This window comes from Pelecanus crispus, chromosome 2, assembly GCF_030463565.1.
Source record: "Pelecanus crispus isolate bPelCri1 chromosome 2, bPelCri1.pri, whole genome shotgun sequence".
NCBI classification, from domain to species: domain Eukaryota; kingdom Metazoa; phylum Chordata; class Aves; order Pelecaniformes; family Pelecanidae; genus Pelecanus; species Pelecanus crispus.
In genome coordinates this window covers 53111718-53135661 of record NC_134644.1, presented here as the reverse complement: position 1 = coordinate 53135661, position 23944 = coordinate 53111718, and the positions used below count along the sequence as shown (strand labels likewise).

The following is a 23944-nucleotide window of genomic DNA, read 5'->3' as shown; positions in this document are numbered from 1 at the left end:
AAAAGTTACAGAAAACTGAGCCCCAAAGCCTATAGACCTACTGTGAGCAGCATGCCTGAAGCAAAGCTTGAGATAGCCTCTGCCCCTCCAGAGAGGTCTTCCAGCATTTCTGTTGACGTTGGAGCTCCACTAGTTCTAACAATGGCAGGATGGCAACAGAAAAGAAAAAAAAAAAGAAAAGAAAAGATGAAATCCGTCTTTGCTCTCAAGGACTACAATATAAACCTCTCAATTACTCAGTGCTGGAAAATTCCATGGCAAGAAGTGGGAGCACTGTGCATTGATCCAACACAGAATTAGCAATAGAGATGATATATGACTCTTTTTGGCAAAGAAAAGACAGAAATACAAAGATTCTTTGTAGACATTGTTGAATACCTCGGAGTGTTCCCTACATCTTAGTGTGGCCTCTACAATTTTTACAGAGGCTATTTTGAAGTCCTATCCACTGCACAATGCTGTTAGAAATCTTTTCTTTCTCTTCTTGCTCCTGTACATTAATTGACATTAGATTAACACATACTAATTCTCTAAAAAAAAAAAAAAAAAAAATTAGTGTGAAACCCTAGGAACACTGTCAGAAATGGCTTAGATTTTAATTAGTGCTAGAGAAGTTGAACAAAACTTGAGAAGCCTTGAAAGAAAACTGCAAATAAATGCCTGTCTTAAGACCCTTATTGCTGTCAAGCCTACCGACGTTCTTTTCACTCAATATTTGCTCTGTCTTGGTGTGAATGCTGAATAATTAAACAAGTCATCTGAGGAAGAACAAAGCTTTTTGACAAACGTGATTTTGCCTTTTGATTTTCAGAATCAAGTACGCTGCAGGGAGTGTGATAGTATTAATTCTGCTATTAATTTAAATTACAGATATTCTGTAAAGCTGAATACTGGTTCAGTACTGGTGCAGCACTATTGCTTAATGTCAGAAGGACAACAGGATTTAGTGTTTCTAAAAATAACAGAAATTTAAAAACTTTTAAGCCCCAGTCCTGGCTCTCCCAGAAAGCTTCTGAAAAGTCTTGAATGCAATATTCAGTCACAGAACCCTCCTCCAGCAGTAGGGGTATGAAATCCAGGGTGCAAAACTCTAGGTAGGAAACTCCCTATGGGTAGCTAATAGAAAACACTGAGCAGGTGGATGGGTCTTGGAGCTAATCTTAATTGCACACCATATACAATAGTGAAATACTATAAAAGCAAGACCTTAAACTTGCAAAAAAAAAGAACATAAAATATATAATCAGAACTAAGAGAATTTCTTGCTTTATGCCCTTCTTTTTCATGCACTTAATTCTCTGTTCCTTCGCACCTTTAAAGAAAGCACTGTAAGAAAGTTGGGGAACGTCCCTGAACAGCAGAGACCCCAGCAAGCATTTCCCCTGTAGTGCACAACATGGGCTAAAACCCCTTCAGGCCAAGGCATCCGGGTTTCTCATACCATGGGAATGCCTAAAGTTGGAACCAGATCGTAAAATCAAATTAAAAATCAATCAAACAAACAAACAAAAAACCCACAAGGGCTTCTTCTCCTCCAGATGTGATTTGGGGGAGGAGTGGGGTAGGAATAACAAGCCTGAAGAGCAGTCCCCTAGGTTTGCTACAGGCACTTCCATGGCACACCCGTCAGAAGAAGCCTCTAAGGCAGCTGTCAGGAGGAGCGCTTAGCTCTGCCTTGCAGATGCTCTTGGTCTGAAACACTCAGTATTGTCAAAATGGAAGTGCTCATAGGTAAAGCTTTAAGTTTTTGGGCAATTTAAGCATAAAATATATGGGCAGAAACTAATAATGCTGGTGTGGATCACTTTGAGATCACCATTTTGAACTTAGTCCTCCTACTACAATTGCTGCAAACTCCTCCTTGCTCTGGCCCTACCATTTAATAAAATACTCTTAAATTTCAAAACCTTACATGAACATTAATAAATGCAGCACTACGCTTAAGTTCCTAAAACAGTAGGGCTCTGCCCCTCCCGTTCCTGTCAAACCTCTGTAAAAATGAGACACACACCCCCTGCAAGGCTTTTCAGGAGAAGCAGTATCTGCTGTAAAAAAAAAAAAATATATCATTAAACACAGATGGACACCTTCAGTACAAATCTGTTTCAATAGCGCAGTGAGCAATTACTGTTGGAGAAATAGTTTCTTCAGATAATTAGATACTTAAAAATTGAAGTTGTTTATGTTTATATAAACACAGAAATTATAGATGGAATTATGCAAACAAATCTCTCATGGACCATGAGCTCCTGTCAGGTTGCTAATGAAGGTAGAAAGCTGCAATCTTTCTTTATAAGGTTCTCTAATGACCACGATAACAAACCAATTTTGTTTTTAGTGCTGCACATTTCCCATCCCCCCCCCCTTTTTTTTTTCCTCTCCGTATCAGTTTATAGTGACAAATGCTTTCATCAGAAGACAAAGAGGATGAAAGAGGCTTGAAGATAACACTCTTCAATTATGCTGACACCTGAATGATTAAATTAAGCAAAAATTCAGTATTTCATTGTCAATTTGACTCTGATTTCTACCTAAACAAATTTATGGACTCTCTTAAGGTACATTTTGTCTTCGCTTAAAATTTGTTTCAGAGATGCATTAAAGACAATTACCTCTTTTTCCTTACTGGAAGCTGTAAAGGCTAATAATACCGTACTTCATCAGAAATATTACTTTTCCTTCAAGACAAACATTTGCTGTTTACAGAAGATCCATGGATACTTATTAAGAAAGTACTCTACATCCAGGCAGTGTTCAGATATATCCTTGCCTCACATAATGACTTTCTTTTGCCCATGGTGTTACTGTACACAACCAATTACTCTGCTTTTAGGAAAAAAGCAAAGATTTCCTATGCAATCTGAACCTTCCTGTGTTATCCGGGCACTGAAAGAAGTTGTAACGGCAATATTTGCTGATTCTCAAATGTATGAGAAATCCTAAGATCATTACATTAATTGCAGGAATTAAAGACCATCCAATTATGCCAAATACCATCTTATTTTCTCTGGAAATATTATAGTGTAAGCTTTTGACTAGAAGATTTTTCAACCAAATACTACAGGTCTTAGCTTTAATCTCCTCAAAAGATGATCTTCATTACTGATGCAAAACACACGCCACAGATTTTTACCTTACAACTGTGTGATCAACCAAGCTAAATGCCTTTTACAACTATGGCTCAAACAAGAATCTAAATATTATTTTATCCACAAAATTCGTGTTGCACTATGAAATTATCTGGAACACGAGGCAGACATACAACAATGAACCAAAGTAGGAAAAAAATCATGTAATGTGCTGTAGCTTGTTCATTTGTGAACGGCAATAAGAACAGTTGCATATCCCAAAGTAATACTCATGTACTTATCCAGCTCATGTTCATGAAGCACTTCAAAATTGAAAAATCCTTGAAGTGCACAGCACTTGCTATAATGAAAGAAAATACAGACACAGATATAAAATAACACATTGCTTACTTCTTCTATCATGATAAAATACAAATCATTACTGATTTATCATCAATATATCTCTTTTTCTATTCAAATACAATAACTAGGATTGAAAGCTGTCAAAACTATTAATATAGAGATAATTACTGAAGAATGAAATACTGATGATGCTAAACGTGCAGTTTATAGAGTACTGCTAGATGGGAATACAGAAATAATATTTTCTTCTGTGTGGTTACAGAACTGGGCATTTCACAGTATGTTAAGTATCATCTGTTATAGAGTGCAGAAATGAGTAATAGCAACATACCCAAACAGGCTGAAAAATGAGCACGCTGTTTTTGAGAACAGCTGCCTGAACATGTCATAAGAATCCACCTACGATGCCCTACACATGCCACAGTGTGACAGACACCGGCTTGACCCTGGCCCCACTCAGTGGCAACACTTTGAAAAACTCTGCATTGCACACAACTGGACCCAAGAATGGTACAGAAGCAGCATAATGAAGAGCAGCAACGATGGTATGTATCCAAGTGAAATAAAAGTATTTCCATTTACAGACCATGCTACCACACTGTCAGATACCACATTTTGGCTTGAACAGAAGCAAATGTAATTCAAATGGCAGAGGTTTTTATAAAATCTTCATGGACGACTCTCTTTGTACCAGGCTTCTGCCAGAAATGGGTCACTTACGTTCTCATACAAGCCAGCACTTAAGGAAAAAAATAAAAATAAAAACGGTAAATAAACACACAAAAAACTTCTCATCCTTCTCTCCAAATGATTTATTGCTGCCAGAGCTCTAATCTAATTTTAGGTGAGCTCATCTTTTTTTCTGCCCTGGAGCCATTTTAACTTAATATTGCTCTCCTTCCAGAGCCACGAGAGAGTACAGGCTCCCTTAGCCACCGCAGATGCTGTGCTGACATTTTACTTTAGCTGTTTGCTGTAAAAGTCATCAATATCGCTCCATTCCTGAAGAGACCTTTTCTAAGAAAAATGAAAACAAATTGCTGGCATTAGATCAGACTTTGACCTCTGCAGCCCAAAGCGGTGAAAGCAAGCTCTGAACTCCTTGCTGCTGCTTTGAAAGCTTCCAAAAGCTCCTCCAAGCAGGCAAACTTTCTTATTTTAATAAAACATTTTCTGAGCTGCCAGGCTGAGGCTGGCTCCCTGTTCACACTGCCATATGAGCCAGCCGGCAGGTACAGGCAGACAGCCTGGGCTCCCACAGGCTTGCCTGCACCGCAGCCGTCCTCTCTCTGAAGCAGCAGCAAGTGTTGTGAGGTCTTCGGGGAAACCATTTCAGAAATCATCTTTTCATCTGCCTCCTTCCCATCTGTTCCCCCTTCCCATCCTCAACACTCCTGACCTGCACTCTGTTGCGCCAGCGCTATTCTCCTTCTTGTCTTCATTTTCCTGCTCCTAGTTATCTCCAGCTCCTGCGCTGATCTGAAGCTACGTCTGCATAGGAAGGGAAACTGCAGTCTGAAACGCTCGCTTGTACCAGTCATGTACAAGTTTCTAGGAAAATTTAAAAGCTTTTTTTGGTGTTTTTGTGCTTTGTTTTTTTAAAACTGGTTTCTGAAGGAAAAATGAGTGTGATTACCGTGCCAGTCTTCCCTCAAAAACCCCTCAGAGTAACTTTTTGAGCTCGTCATCTAATTTCTATCGTGTTTGACAGAGAGATGGAAGCTGCAAAGACATGGCATTTCTAAAGTTTCATAAAAATCAGTGGCTTGAAAGAGGAGAGTTGTGCCCCAGCTCGCCTGCCCTACCATCAAAAGGCTGTGTTACGAGCTAGCGGTTATTTGCTCTATTTAGGTGCCAGCAGTCAATCTGCTGCGGTGCCATAACACTGTCTCCTGCCCAGCAAGCAGCTACTGGGCTTTGAAGAGGAGCCAAAAGAAATGAGGATTTTGCAAGTGGGCTGAGGCCACAGGGCACACGAGGAGCAAAATGTACGTGTGAGGGCAAGCCAACGGGAAGAAAAGCAGATGCAGCAACACTGGGCGTGAAACCACCTGAAACCATCACTGGATCATTTGGGTTTTTGGTGTCTCGGTGCTTACAGTGAACCTCCTGCAATAAATCTGTAGCATAAATAATATACTTCACTATACTTTAATTTCTCTTTTATTTTAGTAGAAATCATGTGGCATTTTGGAAGGCTGGTTATTTTTCAAAATGCCAAGAGATGCAGTGGGACACGAATCTGAATGATCCTTACACCATCTCCAAGAAAAGATCTGTAGGAAATGGCAAGCTGCTTCCTGGCATGCCTATCACATGCTCGGACGACGACTATGGGAAACAATGTATCTGAGCCCCAAGGGATGAACCAGCTTAAGGAATCTGTTCTCAGCCAAGTGTCAAGATCTGAGAATAGCTAAATGCTTAAAATCATCGCCACAGCAGGGAGTCTAAACCGTAGTCACAATGTTTTCGTTTTTAAACAAGAGATAAGAATAATGTTTCCAACTGAGCAGGCAGCTGAAAGAGCGAATTGCAGGAAAAGACTGACGCGCTAGAGATTTTACACAAATTCCTTGACTCATGTTTTCCAAACATGCAAGGAAAACAATGCAGTAAACATAGAAACAAAAATTAGCATTTGCATCTCTGCATTGTCTGTACTCAAACATAACAGCTCCTGTGCTACAATATATCTTTAAAACTAGGATTTCCTCAAGATCAAATAGCTGGATCTTCTCCAGAACATCACTCAAGTGCTTCAGACCATCTCTTGTGCACTTCATTTACCATAATCTCCACTATGCTACGGATGTAGCATTAGCCTGATAAATATGGTTTTATAACAACACAGTAGACCCAGATAATGTCTGAGTTGATTTGCACTTAGGTTCAAAGAGCCATTATATAGAGATAATAAATATGGTACCAGACTGTCAGGCAGGAGAAGTCAGAAGAGACAGATAACCTTTGTGCAATATCTCACACCTTTCTCTCTCAGGAATGTATGAATACAAAGTTATGAAAGCAGACAGTCAGCCACCGGCAACACTGACCAAAACAACACTCATTTTATTAGAACATAGAACAGCTTAAAAAAAAAAGTAATAAATTGCTTAGTTATAGCTGTGTTTGCTGTGTCTTTGTTTCCCTGAGCGCCTGACAGAGCGTGAACAAAATTGCCAGCAGTCACATTACAGAGACAGGTTGACGGGCTGGATGACCCCATAAGTCTTGTTCACGTCTCACGTCTAGGCTCTTCACTTGCATCTTAAAAGACTTTCATATCAATGCCTTTGCAGGGAACCTGCTTTGCCATTCAGAAGGGTTTCTACCAAGCCCAGACAGGAAGAGGAATGCTTTGTCCTACCAGGCACGTCTGTAATTGCAAGCCCTACCACGAAACAACACCCCCCGCCCCCCCCCCCCCCCCCCCGACCTTGGAGTTACTGTTTGAGAAACCCTATGAGGGGAGGTGTGCACCAAAGAAACACACAATCAACGATTTAAAAAAAAAAAAAAATCTCCAAAACCAGAACTGTTTATTGCCTTGAAATGCGAGGACCCTTTCATGAGCACAACCCCTGCCCTCCCCCAACATGCACCAGCCCAACTCTGCCTACCTCCCTCTTACTCTGGTGTCATCAGGAGCGGCATGACACGGCAGGAAAAGAGACCGGTTCACTGTGAGACCTGCTACTCACTCTCTTACAGTGTAACGGCCCCCCTTCCAGCCGCACGTTGCTGTGAGGAGCTGGTCCCGACAAGCACGAAGCACAGGGACCACCTCGCTGCTCCTTGGGTTCAGGGAGAGCAGAAGGGGGTGAAGCATGACCAGCTCCTTCTGCATCACTACAAACCTGTCCAACATGTAGAGTCTTACAAACATTTGGGGAGTTTGCATGACGGACAAACTGCAATGGCTGGCTCGAACATGCAGTGTGACTGCTCACACCAGTTGCCTCCCAGCGCTCTGTGCCCCGGCACGTGGAGCACGGGTACTGAGGACACAGCACTGCATGCAGGACAGCAGTGGTGGAGAACACAACCTCCGCTCTTCCATTGCTCGGTATCTCCAAGCAAAGGGTTTCTCAATTTGTAATTTTCATCATATTTTCAAAACAGAACAGCGACCAGCTTTCTCCTCCATTGTTCAAATTCAAAATTAAAATGCAACCAATAGGTTTCACCAGCAAAGGCATTGCGAGCAGCTGAAGAAATGAGTAACAGATGTAAATACCTGCTTGCTGTGCAGTCTGTGGGATCTGTTGACTCCGCTGTGCATTGTACTGAACTGAGGCAATGGGTCTGTACTGCTGAGTTGTTGAGGTAGGGTACTGACCAGATGGGTAATAATACACTGGCATCTGCAGAGAAAGAGAGAACAGCAGCTAACTGCGTGCGTACTCAAGAACTCAAAAGATTCACAAAATAAAACAAAACTGGAAGGGAAGCTAGAGTTCAAGTCAAGCATATTAGTGGTAGCAGTAATCAAGGAGAGGTTTGTATTGTGTCTCTTCAAGAGCTGCTGCTTGCTTTCAGCTTTTCTAGGAAGAGGGCTATCAGTGCCCAAATTTCTGCTGAGATACTTTAAGAAACAGAAGAAAAAGAATTTTAATTGAAAGAGACAAAAACATACAGGATGCATAAAAATGGATGCAAACACCTTCTACATCAACATAATACATACGGACAGCATGTTGAACCGTTAAGTGAACTCTGGAGAAAATGGTCAGTTTGAAGCAAAGAATGGCCTGGAGTAAAAATATATAGAACTGAGATAGAGGGAGAGATGGAGTGTGTGTGCCCTTAACGCTTGTAAGAAACAATTATTAAATTGACATTTTTGTTTAACAGCTACATCCTTACATGAATGTTTCCCTGTAAAGCCTCTCTCATACTTGGTGTGAACACAATTACAGCTCAAAAACCAATCATAGTTGTTTTCCTGCAGGAGCTGAGGGTAGGCATCGAGTCAGCAAGTTCTGTCAGGTGGGTTTCTTTTTTCTATTATTATTGTCATTATAGAGCACCGTGTACGACATCACCTTATCATGTAGGTGAACATGGAAGTTTAAGGGTGATTGGAGCCAAAGGTTTTTCCTATACATCCTATACCACCATTAATGAGACATTTGAGCTAAACAGTTTTCAACTGACCCTTTGCAAGTTCAAAGCACTCAAAATTTTTCATTTTCAGCTGTGGGTACGTGACAGAGTTCAGCAGCGTATGGTATCAACAAACTGCAGAGGGCACAGCCTTGGGAGAACATTGCTCCTCTCGTGACTTCTGCCACATCTGTCAGCATTTCTTTATAAATCATCCAATTTTTTTTTGTCTTTCCTCTGTGTGTAGCATTTATCCTACTCATATAACATCCACAGAATCATACCAAAAGCTTTTGGGTTTTTTTCATACCAAAATAACAACTATTGGCATGGAGGAAACGTTCCTGGAACAGCTCATTCAACTTGATTACCCATAAAGTATTAGCAGAGTAAAGGTAACTGAATCCTTTTGTATACTGGTAGGAGATAATAAAAGAGATCAGAAATTTTCCTAGAGGCGATGTCAGATGAGAAAGAACAGGCATAGATATAAAAAACTAGGCAAGAAGAGGGTATGGATGGCTAATTTGGCAAGAAGAGGACTACTGAATTGCTAACTGTGGTGGGAAAAGTATCAGGATCAACAAAACTGGACTTGGTGATGTTGATGAAGTGAAACCCTCAGACCGACTGACAGTCAACATCACCTGTCAATCAAGAGATTGAATACCCACTCATTCTTCAAGGTCTGTTCATTTTCTCTTGAATCATTGAAAATCACATAGCTTCCCCCCCCGATGATATCAGCCAGATTCAACCAAATACCAGAAAGACAAGAACATTTTGATTGGAAAATGTTGTAAGCTACCCTCCCTCCAGGCAATACCAAGTGACACCTAATGGCTACAGCCTGCCTCTGAGTCTTTTCTTTTGTTAGAGAATAAAATAAAAGCAATACAAAAAAAAGTAATAAAAGCAAAATGCCTTTGTAAAATGGACAAAACCATGATGAATTTGTTTCTTTGCAAAGAAAAGCCACAAGGTATAGGAAAGTTGATCCAGACATTTCAGGTGCAAAAAATAACTCTTTAAACATCATCACAGTGTAAATAAGGGATCAGGCAAGTTTAGTGTAATAAACTCATCTTGTGGAAATCTCTACAATAGGGGACTTCAAGGAAGTGAGAAGACTCAGCCTAAGTAAAGTCAATGCAAATAGTTGATCCTGCCTTGGAGCAGGAGAACAGGGTAGACATCCTCTCAAATATTCTTTATTTTCTATTACCCTATTCTACAAATTAAAGAATATTAAACCCCTATGGAAATACTCTCACTTCTGGCTGCAGCTTAATCTTACTTAGAGGATTTAAACTTATTTGATTTACCCTCAACTTCCTCATTTTCCTTGTGCAGACAAGCCCCTAGATATTTGAAAATACATAAGCATATGAGAACAATGTGGATTATCTCTTGTGGAAAGATTCTGTAGGTATTAACTTTAAAACATAGCCTAAAGAGTACAGGTTTTGAAGTGACGTTTATAGATGAACATGCTTAGCACAAAAAACATATGTACACTGAAGCATTCAGAGTAATTTTGAAACAGGTTTTTATTTTTACCACACAGATAACACTTGAGAGTTAGTCAAAGGGTTTTCTCCCTTTCCCTCATTTTCTCAATTCATTGGAATACATTTTTTATATACCCCATTTAGGAACTTATCAGACTGCAATCTATCAGCCTGAAAAATGTTAGTAGTAGGAGCACTGGGTAAAAAAAAAAAAAAAAAACCAACAAAAAACACCAAAACATTTCATTTAGAAAGATTAATGGGTGAATTTGCTAGTAATCCTATACACATGACTTGCAAAGAAAAGGTTTGGTTTGGGGTTTTTTGGTTTTGTGGTTTTTGAGGTGTTTTGGGGGTTTTTTTGTTTGTGTGTGTTTTGTTTTGGTCCCCCCCCCCCGCCTTTTTTTTTCCCCCTTAAGAGATCAGACATTAAAGGAAGGGCTTGGTGTAAAATATAGACATGGATAAAATAGGTCTTTTGTGGTTGAGGGGTTTGGAAGGATCCATTTTCATTTATCTTGAGTATATCTCTGCATCAGTAGTTGAAACATGTTATTTGTCCTTTCTGATATTACGTTAGTGAACAGTGGAATTAGAGGGATCAGAGATAACAAGTATCACTTACATCATCTACTCTGACCCTCTTGAATTTTTTCATTTCTCATTACATCAGCGTTACTAACACCTCTGCTTATGTGCTCTTCAACAAAAAACATTACATTTCTGTAGCAGCCTATTGACATGCCAAATTATACTTGAGTTGCTTTCCCACATGAATTCACAATCTAACCTTGGACCTTTTGCTTGTGTAACATATTTCATTTACAGAACCAAGAAGTTTCCACTATGCTAACAGGCATGCCAACACAGCTGTATGGTTATCCTAAAAAAAACCCCAAACAAACAAACAAACAAAAAAAACCCAAAAAAACAAACCACAGAAATGCCCTTCTAAGACCATAAGCTAAAAAACACTGTCGTCTTTAGTCTAAAACTATACTTTCTTGATCTTAATCCTTGACACTGTGAAAAATCCCCCCCTTTAATAATTGCTATGGAAACAGTCGACAGATGATCCTTACCCCCTTGGATATTCTCATTTTGAAGGTGAATATGCTCCTTGCTTGTAGGCTGACCATTCCAACTCATCTCTATTTTTTCTCTCGTATACATAATTTTGTTTATTTAACTTAAACTGTAACAGAACTAGGCACATCACGTCAGAGACACTCATGAATTGGCACTGACAGACATTAGTTTTTCCTCCTTCTAATGTGTTTTTTCTCTAGATGATGGGTAGAGACTGAATACAGCATTGGCTTTCTGCTTTTTTCTGTCCACGTAGTTTGAAACCCATTACCAGACTGGATCTCCCTTGGACTGCTTTCTAACAGCATCCCTTAAATTCACAGGTATGTCGTTTATTTCCTCATGGTAGGAATAGGATTCCACACATCTTTCAGGCTGATTTTACTTTCCTAAACCATCTCCCTGCTGACTTACAGCTTGATTCTGCCATCAGACAGGTATTCCCCTTTCTGTTACATTGCTGACAACCAGTTAGGTTTGGATTAACACCTTCATCCAAGTGATTAGCAATGCTGCCAGTGGCAGCTACGGTTGCATAAATGGGAGCGAAGACAACAGAAACCACAGTGATATATGGACACATGGAGGTATCATTTCTTCCCGATATCTAACTGACTGGGATCAGTCATTCTTCAAGGATTTTTCTCTCCCCCCTACTCCCCATCCTCCATAATAAATACAGTAACAGTAACAAAAAAATAATGGTCTGTGTACAACTACAGGCATATCCTCCAATATAATCATCTGAGATCATCAAGAAAAGACCCACTCACTTGCACTAACTCCCCAGCCTTTTTCATAACAAGTTTCCTAGAGGAGACATGCTATGAATAAAGATTTTGTCTTATGGTAGCTATGGACTCTCTAGGAGGGGGCTTCTGCAGAGACAACTAAACCCAATGATGACACAAAATTAATTCAGGTGAGAAAATACCTCAACACATGTATTACTTCTCCCAGACTCTCCAAGAATTCATGCCATCTCATTTTTGGACATAATTTTGCCAGTACAGCTTCCACAAAGAATGAGTCAGAAGTGAAAATAACTTTAAAGGGAGTGTATGCTTTCCTATTGGCATAGTACCCACAGTTTTCCCATTTCTTCATTTGCAGAGGCAGTGCAATGGCAAGCACCAATGAAAGAGTGCTGCAAAAACCGAATGTGGACCCTCGCTGAAGTGCCTGGGCCCATAAGTGCTACAGAAGAACCATCAGAAAGAATAGAAAATTAAAAATAGAAGAAAATAGAGAAAGTAAAGATGTATGTTTGCTGTTTGTGATGCAGAAAGCAAACAGGAATTTGCTGCTAAAAGTCCCTTTCAGCAAACCCAGAGTAATGGTTGGGTTTTGGCTTGGTTTTGGTTTTTTTCCAACTGCCTGAAATGAAGACAGACCATTATTTTCAGGTTATTAAATCATGACTCTCTTGTCAAGCTGGGGAACAGCTGTGATGAAAGAAGCAGCAAAAGAAATGCAAGGGGTCATCTCGCCACCTCTTAGGCATGTCGTTTCAAACTCGGTCTGCTTCTGCTTTGATACACACCGGAAGCGACAATCTTGGAGAGCAGCTGTAGAGCCACGTCTAAGTGAACTTTAATACAAAAGCTAATAATTTAAATGCAGTACCTTTGGGTTTGTGGGCTTGGAGAGCATTTCTTTCTCCTCTTTGCCCGAAGAAAATGATCATACAGGATCTCCACCCAAGTTTTCCTTGCTCTGATATTTTCCAACAGCATGCAGGGCCCCACAGCCAACCCACTAGAACCTTATCAGCAAGGCATTACAGGAACTAATTAGCCATTAGAGTCAAGCCTCTTTTTTACTGGTATAAATTAAATAGCAACATTTAGGATATAAAAGTGCTTTTACATTGATTGCATTGAATTGATTAATGCATCACATACTGTTTTGCATACATTACCATTTTTATTGCCTTTTCTTTTTTTAAGCCTGCCTCAGACCACCTGCTTTGGCATCTGAGAGCAGCCTTACCTTTGCATCTAAGCCCAAAAGAGTTACAGGTGATTCAGATTGCCAACAGCCACTGCCACAAGTGAAGTTTTGCCACCAGCAGGACAGGGACTCAGGGCGTAGCTGCCCTGCGCAGAAAGCTGAGCTGTTAGGACACAGGAACTACTGTTTCCCAAGGCTTCACTCATCTTTCTATAAGAGAGATCCCCTATTTGCTCTACACGTGCTACAAGTAGTATGCAAGCCATCATGCCATATTCTAGGGCTGAAGGGAATGAATTGAAACTTGAAACGTCAATCAGAAGTTCCCATCTGTGCATGAGGATGCAGAGAGCTGCTGCCCCTCTCCCTCCCAGCAGACCGAGGCCACTGGGCTTTCATGGTATAGGCACATGGGCAGCAGGGACTGACACCCCTCCCCCCCCCCGCCCCCCGGCCCTGTGCCCTCTTCCACACAGGTATCTGGATGAGACAGGGATTTTTTGGAATAGCAACAAGCTGGAGATGAATGGTGCGCGCAGTGCAGCGGATGCAGAAGAAGCTGACGGCGCTAAATTTCTTACCTTTCTACGCCCCCCGAGGACAAACCATTCCCCAGTGAAATAACTGAAGTTGCTGCAAACCCAAAAGATATTTTCCTGCCCTCAGTAACTTTCCTCTTTGTTAGAACATAGGAGGAAAGCACCCGTACGCACCGTATTGGGGGTAGGGACAGAGACACAGTGGCCGTTCGACACACCAGTATGGTACTGGTCCTACAGCAGCCTGTGTATGAAAAGGCACCATTTTTACCATTGCCACTTTTATAAGACTCAGGTATTCTTATAAAGAAACCTAAGGCACCAACACTCCATCTTACTTTTTGTGCATGCTTGTATGTTTGTATCTTCCCACTTTTGACAGTGGGTTGTTAACTCTGAAGCCTAATATTATTGCCACTGCAATTCCGGGGATATACTTCTGCCAACACTTCCCTTAAGCAGTTGTTTTGTTTTGTTTTCTTAATCATTAGGGTTGTTCTGTAGCAAGGCACGCATGTATGTGTTTGCATACATGGGCTTCATCACTTGTCCTCTGAAGAAGTTCATCTGCCTCTCCAGTAGCACCGGAGTAAGCATTAATGAGGGAGAACAGCCACGGCAGGCAGCACGACGCTGCAGCCCCCTTAGCTCCCGCAGCAAACCCTGGCTGGCAGGGCTGGGAAACGCATCGCTTCGCCTGCTGCGGTGACAGCTTGTAAAACGGAGGTGCTCGCATTTATCTGGTTCACTAGAAGTGTCGTGAGGTTTGATTAAATGATGCTTGAAAACACTGAGGGCACCGGGGGGTTGTACGTGAGGAAAGAAGCCTGGACAGCCTCTACTTACTCACTTAAGAGACACAGTCTAGATGGGAAGATGGATTAACCAGTGCTCTTCAGGTCATTTTTTTCCTCCCAAAATTTTTAAAAAAATGTTACATTTGGCAAATAGTGAAATCTTTCTTTAGCAGTATTTTCAATTTTTTTTTTTTTTTTAAAAGAAAACACCACATTACATTGAACTTCAGCTCCTTAAAAATTATTTTTGGCAAGTCATCTCTCAGAAAAAATGGCTGCATATTGTCTAACAACAGAAACTACGGATGTCACAGTCCTCTATGGGATGTTTCTTTTATTGTTAATTAGTGATCTAATTAACTAGATCTCTAGCCCACTTAAAACATTATAACAGTATAAATTCTTCATTACTGTGGCAATACAGAATCCCATTAACAAACACAATTGGAGATTTTCAGTAAGAAGTGGCAAACAAAAAACCCAGTAGGGTTTACGCTACTTTTACATTAAGCTTACATGAAGGGTTTTTTTTTTTTTTACCTCATTTTTTATGTATTTTCTTCTAAAGGATGAAAACAGGAGAAATACTATCAATACCATTTTAAAGTAGAGTTTAAATGAAGTTATCTATAATTGGATAAAGAAATTTGGCTTTTTAAAGTGTATGCCTTGAAAATGGGCCAGAAAGTCATCTGTGCATTTTACTTCTTGACAGTAATCACTTTCACTATTCTGTAAAGGTACCCAGGAGACAAGTAGAGATGTTTGGTAGTGAACAGTAAAACATAATCAGTCTTCAGGAAGACAGTTAAAATTACTGATCTGTGACATCTCACATGTTCAAGTCAATTAAATATGATTAACGACTACCTGGGCTGATGCGCACGTTGCTCTTTTTGGTGTATATATACACAGGGAAAAAGGACTACGGATATTTACTCACCCTCCTCCTTCATATTCATGTGCAGATGTGTCCTGGAGTATGAACATATGTTCAGAAAATGGTTTGAGGATAGGGAAGGAACTGCTGAAACCCAGGAAATGATAGAGGCTTTGCAAGTTTCCTGCTGCCTAAAAATCTGCTAAGCTTTTACCAGGGGAAGAAAAATAAATAATCTAGAATCTCGATAATTTTTTGGTTTTTTTTTTAATATTCTCATTATGACGTTATAATGAGTGCCACGCCAAACTGGTAGCGGAGGTTTTGCCTACCTGAGCAGGTGGCGGTGGTTGTTGCACAAAGCCCTGGGGCGGCGGCTGCAGCACTTGCTGGGACACTGGTGGACCTGAACCTGTGAAGCCTCCCGGGGGAAGCTGCTGACTTGGGGAAGCCATAATGTAACCCGTCTGCTGGGCAGGCTGCTGCAAGATAGGTGATGGGTAGACAGGACCAGAAGGCGATTCAGGGTTGTCTCCTGATGATTGACGGCTTAAGCTCATCTGGTTAAACTGTGTTGTCATGTCATCTCGCTGCAGGGCATAAGGCAGTAGAAAATGATGTAGACATGATGTCTGCAGTAGACACTCAAATTAGCAAAACAAAATAGGTTCAAAGAGAGCATGGGGGGGAAAGGAATCACTCGGCTCAAATACATGCCAAACTTTGCATGGGTATCTACAAAAATGGAGGCAATTAAAATGAAAATCACTATAAATGCTTTGACAAAGACTTCCAGACTGCAAGGTGAATGGCATCACTTGGCACAAAAGCCAATTATTTTGGCTTTTACCCTGCCTCCCCGCCTTTATTCCAAAATGATAAGTGAACTTTACAATGTTCAAAAGAAGACATTTTAAATATAAAGGGCAGGAAAATAACATTATGAATACCTTTTCCCCCAAAGACAGAATTCCTCAGCCAAACACATGCTGGTAATTTCACCTGTGTTTCAAAATGATCTCAAGAGGAATTCAGTAGGATTCAGGTGCAGACCTTTTCTTTTTTGGACTGTTTTGAAATCCAAGGTTGTGAACATAGAGAAGGTTAAAAAAATCTAAGCCTTCAGTTGCTATTTCAAGGCTTTTTATTCAGTGTTGGAAAGAAACAAGTACTTAATTTGACTGGAGGGGGAAAAAAATAAATCTATGGTAGGATGAACGTACCAAATAAAGTCAATGGACCTAAGTTTCATTACATGCTGCTAATGATACAAGGATTCTAGACAGTATCTGTTCAGTCTTGCAAAAAGATCCATACTAATCAACGCTCTCAAGTTTATTCTGTGAAGGTCGAAGTTTTACAAACGTGGTTCTATGCATCTTCATTTGTGCCATTATCATAAGAGTTTTAAACACTCAGCATTAAGATGTACTCTATACGGCAATAAATCCAGCATAAAATTCCATCGTGTGCTAATATGCAGTCGCAGATTATATATGCAGTCCTTTCCTCATACCACCTTACAGATAGGGAATAAGCACTATAAAAATGCTTTTCACTTAGAACATCCATGCTATTTTTTAAAAGGAGCCTCTTCGATTTTGTTCACATCCCTGTGGTGTTCATTCTCCAAAACTATCCCGCACAATGTATTTATTGGCAGGAAACTTCAAAATAGAAAAAAAAAAGTTTGTTTGTGGAAAGCACTGCCAGAGACTGCACAAGAGACTCACCCTCCTACTCTGAGAGGAGATACCATGGGCAAACATTTGAAACATTCCTGGCAGATCTTCAGGTAGTGTAAGAAAGTAATGCTATTAACTTTGCCATCATCCTACATCCATATTCAGGCACACAAGTTGTCTGTCTGAAGTTGTTTCTTCAAAAAGCTAGGATATTTATTACCTGGATAGCAAATGACTGCAAACAGATTCTACGAGAAACTTCATTGAGCCTGAAATGTGTCTGGATTTGCACAATATAAGACCAAGAGCTTCAAAACCCTGTAATTTCTACATTGAAGACATTAATTCAGGTGAAGTTTCACTATTAAATTAGCCACTAAAAATATCAGCCTTCCTATGACTATCACTAGAACAACCTGAGATGCCTGCAAGACACATTTCAAGGGAATTAGCACTGGGATATGCAACTTCTTTTCAGCACAGAACATTTTTTATTGTCCTTTAAATGGTACTGCTCATCTACCAGGCATTAATAACATTATTTTAGCTGCAAGGATCCGTTCAGCTTTGTTTCCATCTCTTACTATAACTACGTGACATCTCTACCTTGGGAAAAAAAATCAGTCATAAACAAAATTACCAGAGCAAGAGAGAAAAATAACAGAAAAAAAATCTTGTAGTGCCTCTTAAAATGTCAGATTCATTTTACAACAGTATAATCATAGCCCTCTAAGCACCAAGCGAGATTCAGACTCCAGAAGAGCACTCCATTTATTTTTATTATACATGTCCATTGGTGCTTTGTCATGATGCATAGTGTACCACACTTTCTGCAGCTGGTTCACCGCTACTCTGTTTTCCAAGTGCTCTGGCAACATCAGGGAATAAATCCAGACAGTGGATTTAGTATACTGATAAAATCACATAAATAAAAAAATAATGTTTTCTAGAGGTCTCTTCTCCAGCCTTTGTGGACACAAAAAGGGGATAACCCAAATCTCAAATGCCCAAGTTAGCAATTTAAGCTCCCTTGACATGAAGTGGGGAAACACACGCTCCTGTCATAAGGCACAACAAAACATTTTTCTGCAGGCTCTGCTAACCAGTTAGAGTGCCCTGCTCCTAACATCATCCTTCAGGTTAGATAACCAGAATCAGTGGGAACGCTCTTACAAAATGCTTCTCAGTACCAAAAGTGTTAAGGCAAAGGGGGATTTAGATGGGGCGCTCACGTGGGATGCTACTTGCAGTGCTCCCCAGAGGCTCTTGGGCATACTCATGCTCACACCCCCAACTTCAAGGGAAGGAGAAAAATTTAAAAAAATAAAATAAAATAAAATAAAAAAATCTTTAGTACCACAGAAAACTGCTGCGTTGGAGAGACTGGCAGGAGATGCTGGGGAGGATAAGAAACTGCTGGATATTGGACTGACTGAGAAGATGGCTGCATTGCCTGAACAGGCTGCAAAATAAACACAGTGAAAGACAATAAATACAACCTACTTAGAGAGAGATAACAACAACAAACTCTGTTACTGAGAACACAGATCACAAACACAGCTCTAAAAATGCAGGTGACTCATCGCCAGCCCAAATATAAGAGGTCAGGTACTGCAATTTCAGTCTTCATTTTAGCCTTATACCAAACAATTCTTTATTAAAGATTTTTCTGCCTATTTTCATATATTTGATAGCTGTTGGATTAAATAAAGCCACAGCTACACCTTCTTATTACTGATGTGAGGCACAGCCAAATTATGAGTCTACATTTAATTTACAGAGATAAAATGGAGGAGCAGCACAGTGTAAGTGTATATTTGAATTTTGGTGATAATGACTGATTTAACTCCGAGTTTGTCATGGGCAAAGGAATAACGATTTTAAAGCTGCTTTGGCAGATCACAGTAGCTAAAAAAAGATTGACAAAGAACAGGCTGCGAACTAACAACACAGACAGGTCTGTCAGCTTAGAGCAGATATTTATCTAAGCAAAAGAACAATTTTCCACAGCACTATTACCTTAGAATAGCTTTACTATTCCTTTTGTTTTAATCTCTCATTTAACTTGAGTCTTACACAGGTTTGGTGCTACCTCTGTCTTCTAAAACCGCTAAGACCAAATTAAGAAAAAGAGCCACAAATACATAAGCACCAGTAAAATTGAAGCAACTTCACTGAATTTAAACACTGTATTTCTGGGTAACCTAGGATGAAACCGTGCTAAATTATAAAGCCACACAAGAACCATAGTAGATCTTGGCTACTCTGCGAGTAAGCAGGATGTAGGATTCTTGCTTGCGTGGTTTCCTCTGCCTGCTCTGCTCTGGCAGAGCAGACACACAATCCACAAAATTAAGTTTGAACCAGACCCAAACCCTGCTGCCCATGCTCAGCCACGTCTGGCCGCTAGCCACGGCCAGCCCAGGGACCAGAGAGCCGACATACCATGGCACTGTGCCCAAACTATGCTGCTCTCCCCCTCTCCTGCTGTACCTCCAGAGCTTCTAGCTCAGAACAGGGTCATGGCCAGAACACGGGGCACAGGCAGAAGACTCATAGTCTGGGGCAGGGATGCTTGCTGAGTGGGATACCCACAACTCAGGCCTGATATAACCGGACATGGAAGAGTTTGTAGAGCCCTGCATTGTACTTGATTCCTTGACTCAACCCCACTGCTGCCAAAAGGGTCAGGGAAAGGTCCCTGGCTCTTTGGAGAGAATTACAGACTGCACTAGTTTGAGAATGAATGCTTCAGCTTTCACTTAGGGTCGATTTTTGCAAAATAAATTTATGTAGACATATACCAACTCGCTTAACAGTCCTTTTCGAAATGAAACCATCCTTTAGATGGAATTGAAAAAGGAATCTTCCCTCTCCATCTGTTTCATCCACATTGAAAATACAGATCGTGGGCCCCATTTGTCTCAAAAGAAAGCTTCTCCCAAGCAGTTAGCTATAGGACAAGAGGAAATGGGCTCAAGCTGCGCCAGGGGAGGTTTAGATTGGATGTTAGGAAACATTTCTTCATGGAGAGGGTAGTCAAGCATTGGAACAGGCTGCTCAGAGAGGTGGTGGAGTCACCATCCCTGGAAGTGTTCAAAAAATGGGTAGAAGTGGCACTTTGGGACATGGTTTAATGGACATGGTGGTGTTGGGTTGATGGTTGGATCGATGATCTTAGAGGTCCTTTCCAACCTTAATGATTCCTAGTTTTTACTTTCATTAAAAATAATCCAGCCACCAAGCCAGGAAACATGAAATTACTACTCTACCCTTAACTGTTTTAGTGGTGGACTTGGTAATGTTAGGTTAATGGTTGGACTAGATGATCTTAAAGGTCTTTTCCAACCTAAACAATTCTATGATTCTATGAACATCCTGATATTTTCTCTAGCTGCATCCTTCCCTCCTACCCTTTAGGTCATCCTTTGTGTCCCTAAGATCTCCTTCTCTTTTTCCAATGGCCACCACACCTACCTGTGTGACAAGGTGACTTGCCATTTGCTGCTGTGGCTGTTGAACCTGCTGAGGCTGCTGGGATGAAGGCTGCTGCTGAGACTGTCCCACCATCTGGCTCCTCATCGTCTGCTGGCCACTGGGAGGATTGTATATTGCCGGTGTCCCATCAGGATTTACAAATGGTTGACCTGAAACAAAACACCCTGCCTTTGCTGAACTCTTTTAAGAACATACTGTTTTCTGTACGAAATCATACAGCCTTGCTTTAACTGATCATTCTTTAGCTGACCTGCTACAACAGTAAAGTGCTCGTCACTCTCAATGCCTCATTACAGCATCAGCTTTTTTTTTTTTTTTTGCAGGCAACACAGACAGCAGATAATTGTTTTGGTAGTATGACTTTCCAAGGAATGGGTGGAAGGTTACCATGGCTATAAGACGATTCAGGTGCTATGGTTACTTGAAGTCATTCAATGATGAATCAATTAATTCTAATATGAAAATTGAACTCTGAAGCAAACATGAGATAGAGAATATTCATCTACATTTTATTGCCACGCAATAGCAGTCAAATGTACAAAACTACTCCTGACACTGTAGTTTGTATGAAAAGGAAAAAAAACCAAACCCACCCTTGTTACTAATTTATTTACACATTCTAATAACACAGTGCTGTACTTTTGAGAGCTGTGCCATATGTAATTAGAGGAGGCAGCACTGGAAGTTATCAAGGAAGAAACACTTAAGATGTCTTTGAAAATCTCTTATATACAGGACAAATTCTGTCCAAAATTCTACTAAGTTGCTGAACTCTTTTTGTTTCAGTTATTTTAGCTGGGGGAAGTAACCTTGCAAAAGCAATGTCTGTTTACAAAAAAAAAAAAAAAAAAAGAAAAAGAAAAAATTCTACCTATGTCATTGTCTTACAAACAAAAAAGAAATGGTATTTCTCTGTAGGGAAAATGTTTTCCATGACCTCAGTTCTCTTCTCACTTCCATCACAAATTCATAAATCAAAGGAATTACAGATGTTTCCATGAGAAAAGAGGAATTTTAGCAATGAAGTGATAACATTTAAAGCAGGTAACTAAAGTATGAATATCTGAGATAAAAAGGGAGATCTGGAGGCATTTGGTGACTGAGAGCAATAGTGAAATAATGAACTTCTGATCTGTATACCACATCTGTTCTATTTACTCCTCAGCCTTTTAGTTCCACCCTCTTATTAATCATGGTCAGAAATGTATGAGGAGGACCAGATAAAGAAACCTTGCCTTCTCTCTCTAAAGCATGAAGACTTTCTGCATAATGTCGCCATATTATACTGGGCATGTCTCACACTCACAGTGAGAAAGGTTGTGATTAGAGCAAGTGGAAGAGAAGGACGGGGCAGTTCTGTGCACTAGCTGATTTCCTGCTTCTTGCTGTGAACACACTGGGTGACAATGGCATGGACTCCCTAGATTTGGGAGTCTCAGGCTCCAGAAGTATGTTGGGAGACTGGGGAAATCAGAGTGGGTGAGTGGGATAACAGGCTCCCAAAGCCTGTGCCAGACGCTTAAGGGAAGCCGTAAGGAGCATTTTCCGTGGCTTAGCAAAGGATGACAGAACTGAAAGAGAAAAGGTCCAGCAATGCTTTTAAAGATGGAAAAAAAGACCTTTCAGGAAGAAATCTTGAAATAAGAAATGAAAAGGAGCAATCAGATGGTAACAGGGAAGACATTTGTAAGTTATGAACTATAGCCCTGATAGAAGGGCAAAAATTGCAATGTCATTTAAAGGAGTAAGAATGAAACATAAATGCTCTTAAATTGTCAAAGGGGTTAAGTCAGAGAACTTGTCAAGAGGAATCGTTTACCGGGTAAACCAGACTAGTGAAGGGGGTGAAACAGAGTAGAACAGCATAGCCACATAAATGGTCCTTTCCCAAAGCAAGCAAGAAGCTTCTCTACCTGGGGAAGAAGAAACAAAGGAAACTGCAGATACGGAAAAGAAAGTGTGCAATGCCAACACCTGAGGAGGAGCTGAGAGGTATAATCAGAACAGGGAGGTACTGACAGCATCTGTGGATGTCACCAGAAGCTTGCACAGCCAGTGACTATGTAGTGTGAAAGGAAGCAAAGTTCTTTAAAGGACACAGTGTTATGATCAAAAGAGAGAAAAAGATTGGAAGTAGCCACTCTGCAAGAGGAGAAGAGCGAGCTAAAGAATGGTGTTGCACAGGGAAAGAGAATCTATTCATTACAGGAAACAAAGCTCCTTTTTCCTTTTCTTTAAACTGCCTTCTCTTCATCTATGTTTCTGACACCATCCATCACTTTGACGGCCGATCACAGCATCCAGCAATCTAAGTCTCCTCCCTACGGAGCTTCTTTTGTAATATTACCCTAATAAGATGCAAAGATTCCGAGCCCAAAGAGTGGCAAATTTGCAGCATGTATTTTGCTGCATGTTAAAAACACATTAGATTCTACAGTATAGCCTGACTTCCAGCACAGGTAGCAGCATGAAGCTATACGCCCAAGACAAGGATTTCAGTCTTTAGAAGAATCTACTCCTTCCATTTTCTTTATTATGTATGTATTTACAACAGAGCTCCAGAAACATAATGTGGTTTGAAAGAAACGCTAAATTATATGTACACAAAAACACTTGCTCCCCGAATATTAAACATACTAACACACACGGAGCTCTTGACTATGCCTCTGCAGACAATGAGGCACGCTAGGAGGGAAGAGCAGGTACTCTGGTCTAGCAACAGTATTGAAAGGCATTGTACCTATGGCAGACAAAGACTCCCTAGGTAGCAGGGAAAAATATGAGCTAGCTGCTGCAAATTGCTAAATTGACAAAACAGATGTAGATGTTCCTCTTAAACAGCTCTTCTGGCTTGCAAGTGTGGTGAGCTGCAGCCTCTGTCCTTGCTGTGGCCAGGAACGAGCACAACCCCTCAGCTGCTAGTGGGCTCAAAGTAGCAGCGGTTCCTTTCATTTGTTTCTCTCAGTACTATCACCTGAATTTTGGATGGGCTTCTGCCTAGGCCTGCGGAGTTTTGTACGGGTGTGAACCACATGGCACGCAAAATGCCATCTTCTGTATTGACCAGGAAATTCCAGTGTTACAGACAGAACTGTCAACCAGAACAACGAGTAAATTAATAATGATGGGTTTTGTCTTATGCCTACCTGCCATTCTGTCCTCTCTCCTGAGTCATTTTAAGAAATGACTAAAATCCCCATTTATGCTGCCAGTATCAGGGTCTCATGTCAATAATGTAATAGCTTGGGAAAAAAAGTACACATAAATAGCAAAGGCTTTAGTAACTTGCACAAACGTGTACTTTTTAAAGTCATCTCTCTGGAAAGAGCTTATCAGCTTTGAATCTAAACAAACAAGAACTCCTCCCTGATTTTATATATGCTGATATATATTGATCAGCCCCAGATACTACTATATCTAAATGTCTGAGGAAAGTTTGGTTTAATAGATTG

The 23944-nt window shown here is 40.5% G+C and overlaps 1 protein-coding gene across 1 annotated transcript in view; it reads right to left on the bottom strand.

Moving 5' to 3' along the window:
* The window catches only part of ARPP21 (cAMP regulated phosphoprotein 21), a 105646-nt gene that overhangs the window by 32377 nt on the left and 49325 nt on the right, over window positions 1-23944 (bottom strand). The window contains exons 15-18 of the mRNA XM_075728209.1: window positions 20472-20641; window positions 18352-18456; window positions 15642-15899; window positions 7672-7798 (exon numbers count right to left, since the gene is read on the bottom strand). Of these exons, the coding sequence (XP_075584324.1) occupies window positions 7672-7798; window positions 15642-15899; window positions 18352-18456; window positions 20472-20641 (660 nt within the window). The remainder of the gene's footprint in view (window positions 1-7671; window positions 7799-15641; window positions 15900-18351; window positions 18457-20471; window positions 20642-23944) is intronic.